The 7,595-nt window shown below is 39.3% G+C and overlaps 1 protein-coding gene across 1 annotated transcript in view; it reads left to right on the forward strand.

Moving 5' to 3' along the window:
• Window positions 1–4,067, forward strand: part of LOC140243330 (SWI/SNF-related matrix-associated actin-dependent regulator of chromatin subfamily D member 1-like) — a 259,082-nt gene extending 255,015 nt beyond the window's left edge. Inside the window, exons 11-12 of the mRNA XM_072323006.1 lie at window positions 2,854–2,976; window positions 3,617–4,067. Of these exons, the coding sequence (XP_072179107.1) occupies window positions 2,854–2,976; window positions 3,617–3,772 (279 nt within the window). The 3' untranslated portion in view covers window positions 3,773–4,067. The remainder of the gene's footprint in view (window positions 1–2,853; window positions 2,977–3,616) is intronic.
• The last annotated feature ends 3,528 nt before the right edge of the window (window positions 4,068–7,595 follow it).

Genomic DNA, 7,595 nt, shown 5'->3' on the forward strand with positions numbered 1-7,595 from the left:
TGGACTGATTTTGCTACAACACGCATTTCCCATAGACCCCTGCCCACGTATGCTCGGGACTCATCCTCAATGGGTTAAAAGATGGTGAAGTTAGACTGAAGTTCTAATCTGTATCAAGATGATGAAGTGTGGAAAGAAGACATACTTCTTATGCAGACAATGGACATACAGTCTAGACAGTCTTATTACCATCATAGTCAAAAACAAAAATGAAAAAAAAAATCCCAATAATCTTGTCCAGGCATCTAAGTCAGTAACTCACTTCTTTTCCTGCTGTGTAAAGTGACTAAGGCCACATGACCTACCTAATTCCACCCCTTCTCAAACGATAGCTACCTCCACAACTCTTACCACCAACATTCCCTGTCATCACTCTCACCTCTACCAACATTAATTAACTCATACACCACCATAAACCCCTCCCATCACCACTACCACTCTCTATACCACCACCCAATTCTCATCACCTCTACCACCAACACTCCCACTCCATCACCACCACAGTTCTCATAATCACTACCAAACTGATCCCACCATTAAATACCACCACCTATATCACCACCATCACCACTATCCCCTCCAATTTCCACCAGGATGACTACTCATCACCACCATGAACACTGTACCCTCCCATTTCCACCACCACCACTGCCCCTCACCCTACCCCCTCCCCAGCATCCCCTCCCCATGGCAACCACCAACATCACCACCACCACCATCACCTCAGCCACCACCTCTCTCATACTGTCACTACTTTTATTACCACCATCCCAACTCATCACTGCCACCACCAAACTATCCCCTTCCATTACCACCAACTACATCCCCTCTCATCATCACCAACACCATCTCTGTCATCACCATGACATACCACCTTCATCACCACTATCAACACGATGCCCTTCCATTTCCAACACTACCAGCACCCACTACCAACACTCATTGCCATCTACATCCCATCCCCATGGCAACCAACCCTATCATCACCACCAATATCCTCTCAACATTGCCACCACCTCTTTCACAACTACTATCACCACTTGAACCACTACTATCACCACTTTGTACCACTGCGATCCCCACCACCACCACTTTATTTCTAGGCTAAAATTCTATAATTTGAAGAGCTTATTCATTAAACTTACACTGGGTATTTAAATCATACCAAGAAATGTTGCAGATGAGATCAAGATTGTGCTGACATCTGAACTGAAAGTTTGCAATGTTTATTGCTCAAAAGTATTTTACAGAGGCTATGGCACTTCATGGTGTGCTGAAGCATTTAAAAAGACTCAGCCGCTCTAGCATTTGTTGTGGTGTGGATAATGAGTGATGCACAGAACTGAGAATGTTATCTATCCAGTGGTAGTTTGTTGAACAGATCTGGGCAACAGAGGGCGCTCATCCACTCTTGACATCAGCACCTGTGGCTTGCTGCTCAGGGTCTGTACATGACACATGTGTCAAATCTCAAGGTCCAATGCATTCCGCAGCAAGAGATGAAAATACTCCTTTGATTGATCAGTTGATTATTTCCATAAATCTCTGAACTTGTGGTTTCACATGATCGCTGTCAGGTAAAGAGTTCACCTTGTGAAGTACTTGTCACAGTATGGCTGCCAATTAAATGTGGTGATAAAGACCTTCATGTTAGCTTACTCTAAAGGAACAGGCTGTTTGGATTTGTCACTGTGGTCTGTAGATCAGGTAATACATTGTTTTAAAGGACTCCAAACCCCCATGATGGAAGTTCATACCTCCTCCAACTGAAATGTGCAGGAGCTACAAACATAGAAATTCCTTGGTAACTGGTCAGCATTATGACAGCAAATTTAAAGTCACTCGCACTCTGGGACTATGCAAATGCAGAGAATTCTACAAGCAGCATAAATTTTATACCCCTACTATATTCTGTAATATGATCACATGTAGACACGAGTGCAGCCTAACTTGACTAGATGCAAACATGTGACATGGTACCTGTGTGTATAAGTCAAGTGCACAGTCAGTGCACCTGCAAAAAGAACAAGCAAAAATGATTACCCACAAGTTTCATGTCATGCAAAATGAGCAAAAATTTCCACTTGTATTATATTTGGTTGCTATTTAAACCACACTGATAATGGAGCTTTCTCCCAAAGGCATGATGGGATTCTCTTCAAATAATTGTGAAATGAGACCCCTGGTGGTGCATTTGTAACTCTGAAACAGTTGGAAACGCGTGAGGCATAACTGAGAGTGTTTTGGACAGTTTGAAAGTTAGGGACAGTTGATGATTTTACCTTCAACCATAAGTCATGTGCATTATTTGTTTTATAAAATGGTGACATGATTTAAATTACTCAACAGCTGTCTTCGCATGATTCCCAGGCACGCGGGGGCTCCAAGCAAACTAAACCACACACACAAACAATTGCAATGTGTTTGTAATATACAGGCAATGTTACTGACCACAAACAAGCAGTTGTGAGTGCTTGTCCATTATTATACTTATTATGGCAATTGTTGAATAGTGAATTTGGGCCTTTAGGCAAAGTAAAAATTAGTCAAGTGATCGCTCTCAACCAAACATGTGATAAGGATCCACATCACCATTTTATAATTGCTTCTATGCCTCTCTTCATTTATCTATCTATCCATACGTTTATCTATCTGTCTATCTATCTATCTGTCTATCTATCTATCTATCTGTCTGTCTATCTATCTATCTATCTATCTATCCATCTACCTTTCTCTATCTATCTGTCTATCTTTATCGATCTATCTATCTATCTATCTATCTATCCAATCTATCTATCTATCTATCTATCTACTTACCTATCTGTCAATCTATCTATCTGCCCCATTCCACAGATTCATGAGACAGTGGAAACCATCAACCAGCTCAAAGTGCAAAGGGAGTTCATGCTAGGCTTTGCTAGAGATCCTCAGCAGTTCATCAGTGAGTGGCTGGTCTCTCAGGTCAGGGATCTCAAGGTGAGTGAGACTAGTTTGCCTGTCTGTCTGTTTGTTTATTTATATATCTATTTTGTGTGTATTTGCCTGCTTGTTTGTCAGTTTGTATAATTGTCTACTTGTTTTTTTGTTTGTCTACTCATTTGTCAGTTTGAATATTGTCCACTTGTTTGTTTGTTTGTTTGTTTGTTTGTTTGTTTTCTTGCTTGTCAGTTTGTATATTTGTCTACTTTTTTTTTAGATATGCATTTTTGGACTCTAGTTTATTTAGAGGCAGGGAAAGGGTACCTTCCATGCAGAGGGTTTCTTCAGAAATGTCAAAGAAAAATGTATCAATGGAAAGAAAAAAACTGCAGCAGAAGTAAGGTGTCACACTTATAGCAGTCAGCTATGAATGATTCAAAATGTGTTTTGAGGAATATAAGATGGAATCAGGTTCACTAATGAAAATTAGTGGAAGTGTGCCTGTGAAATATATGAACATGTTGGGATGTGATCAAGTTTATTTTCAAAATCATATGAAAAGTTAGTTATTATTATTATTTATTGTTATTATCATTGGGGTTTTTTTGCAAATGAAAATCCAAAGCAATTTTATTTTGTCCTCCCATTCAACAATTTATCCATCCTTCTTTCCATCCATCCATCCATCCATCCACAGTGTATGACGGAGGTAGTGTCCAATCCAGAAGAGGAGCGTAGAGTGGACTTTTACTACCAGCCGTGGGCTCAGGAGGCCGTGCGGCGCTACTTCTTCAGCAAGGTGCAGCAGCGCCGCGCCGAGCTGGAACAGGCTCTCGGTATACGTAATACATAGCGCCCTCTGTCATCTCCGCACCGACCAATCTCCGACGCCCTCAGTATTTGTAACTCATTGTAGCACCCTGTACAGTCTCTTCTTGTCCCATCGCCAGAGATGGAAGCGCAAGTTGTAATTTATGTAGACTGAAATAATAGCAACTTCAAATGGATCAGAATTTGCAGGAGGAAAAGCTTGATAACTGGAGGTATATTTCAATCAATTTGAAATTAGAATGATGAAAACAATAGGGGAGTTAAACCTTTGTCATACAAAAACATCAGAGTGTTCATATGTAGGCAATGTGTGAATAGAGGGGTTCTCTGTTTTAGCTTGTAAGCGCGGCGAAGGTTTTATGAAGTACTGTATACGCCATATATTTCACGAGTCTAAATTTTCGCGAATTGGGAATTCCCTTCGATTTCGCGAGTGGTTAAATTCGCGATTGTAGAGTCCTGTACTGAACAGGCTTAATGTACACGCATACGTCACATCCACATTGGGATCAGAGTCAATATTTTCGCGTGTCTTTAATTTCGCGAATAGCACCTGACTCGCGAAATTCGCAAAAATAAAAACCTTGCGAAATATTTGGCATATACAGTAATCTGAGGACTAGAGGGCTGAGGGGAAACTGAGAAAGGAACAGCTACCATTCAAAAACCTGTGTATTCTCACTAGTTATTTTCAATCAAGAGATGACTGTCGTCTCATTAGGAACATCATATAGTACGTATGGGACTGTGGGTAAACTTCATTCACACTTTCAACTACAAGTCCTTCCCAATGGCATTTGATTTGATGTGATTCCTTAGTGTGGCTTAAGAATTTGATGGGCTTGTGCTGCTATGCATTTATCCTCCAATGGTAGATTAAGAAAGGAGGAAGAAAAAAAAATTGTACCTAACCATCCCTGTAGGGATCACTTCTTTGAAATACCTATTGACTGCTTGTGCAGTATAGTTACACTTTAATAGTGACAGATCTAACCCATCCTGAGGATCATACCAGTGGTAATCTACCCATGTACAAAAAACAGGTACAGACACTAAATTAAAGACTCAGTCATGTGTACTACAATTAAACCTGTCTACCCAAGGGAGACAAAAAGGGTGGTCACTATAGGCAGGGTCTTCAACATTGCTCTTCTCATGGGGGAATCTTTATAGAGGTTGAACACAGCAGGTGGCCGCTAAGGCATTTTTTAGTGTGTATCATTTGTATAGTACAATAGGTATTCAAACAGTTTTTTGTTTTGTTTTTTGTTTTTTTTAACAGAAGTATAAGTAAGTAAGTTGGGCATTCCAATGTGATGGTGGTGTAGTAAGGCTTGATGGCATTTGACTGGATGCAGCATTCTTTTGATTTATATTTTCTTGATCTCACTTTGCCTCTTGATGGCCAATTTTTTTCCAAAAGGAAGGAGAGGATTGGTTTGTAAATGATTTGATAACCATGTGATGTTATTTCTCACTCCACAAGGAGAAAGGGAGGAAGAGATGCATGCTTTGTTATAAGATGATCTTTACTAGACCAAAGCATTTGCCTTAGTTTGACTCTGTACATAATGTGTAGCATCGTGTAAGGTAGCTGTTATCTTGTTGACTCATTTTGAATGTTCTGGAAATTATTTGTATGCTGAATGTAAGATTCCCTGCTGTATGTTAGATTAAATGATTTGTTTTAGTATGGTTATTTTTTGGTAATACTATTCATGTCACTTTTGTTAATCGTAAGTACAAAGTAATCAGTGTTATTATTTTGGCAGCAGGTGAGCTGTTCTAGTGAGGCGCTGTGTAAATAAGCTGAAATAAAAATAGCTGCATTTTCAGTTCATTTGCGAGGGAACATACTCACTAATGAGAGTAGCCATGATGACTTCTATTTATTGTGTCCCACTATTTTGTAAGTACCTGTATGGAAAAGAACTTTCCCAGACGAGACCTTTAGAAATGAACTTGAGCTTATGAAAAGGATGTGAGAATTTCTCATATCGTCGCTGGGGCGACAAGACCTCATATCTACAAAATGTCAAATGTTCAGGAGAGCATAAAAACATGGCAGCCAAAGCACTGTATCCAATGGGATAGACATTCCTTTGACATGACATGGTGGCTTCATTTTTGGGGTAAGACATCTAGGATTTGGACAGGACATCACTTAAGTGATTATCTGACCATTAATGCAAAAAAGTTATTTTCACCAAAACTGCAGATACAAGGTCTTGTCACCCCAACGACGATATATACTTTGTGAAATGTGATTTGTTTCCAGTTAATGACAAAAATGATGTTTACATGATTGTGCAGAATAAGTTTGTTCCCTTTTACTTACTGCTAGTGATATTTCTTTCATTTTCCTTTTCATATTATTTGCCTAAAACTGTACTGAACTTGCTGTTTCTGTGAATAAACTCAGGCAAAATCGCTCAGACATTTGGCAATGCACTCAATACTGCAAGATGTCACACAGTAACGTGAATGTGCGAGATTGGCCTTCATCAGTGGCAATTTCACAGCTGGTAGAGTCTCTAGATGCTAGTTAGAGATGTTTGTGCCTGATGTCTGTGACATCACTGGTGTCCTCCGGGTGATGTTGCTATGGTAACCTGACATCTGCATCCTTCCAGAGGCTCACTTTCTAATCTTACCATGTTGATGAAGCTTTGGCAGTATTTTTTTTTTTTTTGTGCAAGGCCTATTTCAACAATAGCTTCAAAATAAGCATTGGTGAAGAATATTCCTTGCTCTAATTGCGTGATGAAATATTCCCCTTCAAAAAAAAAAAAAGAGCTTCAGTCTTCATCTAGTAAAAATGTCACGCTCCCTAAATTTAACTCTGACATCTGTCCGTCCGTCTGCCATTCTTGCTTTATCTTTGTCTCTCTCTCTCTCTCTCCCTTCATTTTGGATGTTAAAGGGATGGTACAGTATTGGTGGAGGCGAGGATTAGGCTTTTAACTTTTTGTGAGATGCCAAGAAACCACTTATGAAATACTACAGAGCATACCATTCTAAGACGAATTCAAAGTTTATTTGATGAAAATCGGTTTTGGAATGGCTGAGACATCCAAAAACAAAGTAAAATAAAACAATCCTAATAAAAGGTGGGTCCCACCTTTTATTAGGATTGCTGTATTTTGCCTATCTCGGCTATTTTAAAACCAATTTTCATCAAATAAACATTGAATTCCTCTTGGAATTGCATGCTCTTTCATATTTCATAAGAGGTTTCTCATTATCTCACCTAAAAATGTTAGAAACCTGAAGTTAGAATCTCAACCAATACTATACGATCCCTTTATGATGGAAAGCATGTGAATGAAATACAGAGTAACCCTACAGTTTGCACAAATTAAATGTTCAAGGTCGTTTGCCATCTTAGCGTGTATATCCTATGGACACTTACGTGATCAGCATATATCCCTATTGCAAACATGACAAAATTTAGCACGGTTGACGAATACCGTCTCCCATGTTACTCGAGAATACACTGTATGCTCCCCTTTGATATTGAGAATAACAGTTGGAATTCTTGCAGGGTCGGAATAAATTCTTTGGAAATCTACGGTATTGCTTCCCCTTTATCATAAAGAAGTTTCCAGTCTCATTCTGATGAAAGGTCCAAGTTACCAACCTCTGTGATATAACAGCTGATGACAGCCGAAAGGGGAAACTTTGAAGAGCAATTAGCCCATTTTGCTTGTGTACATACAGCTTGAAGGCCTTGTTTCCAAGTTCATTTTCATGCTTTTAGTAGTTTACGTAGAATTTTGTAGTGCTTATCCTTTGTTATTGTAGAATGTAGGTGTACGATCTCTGGAAATAAAACAATTTCTCAC

The sequence above is a fragment of the Diadema setosum genome, chromosome 20, assembly GCF_964275005.1.
Source record: "Diadema setosum chromosome 20, eeDiaSeto1, whole genome shotgun sequence".
Lineage (NCBI taxonomy): Eukaryota > Metazoa > Echinodermata > Echinoidea > Diadematoida > Diadematidae > Diadema > Diadema setosum.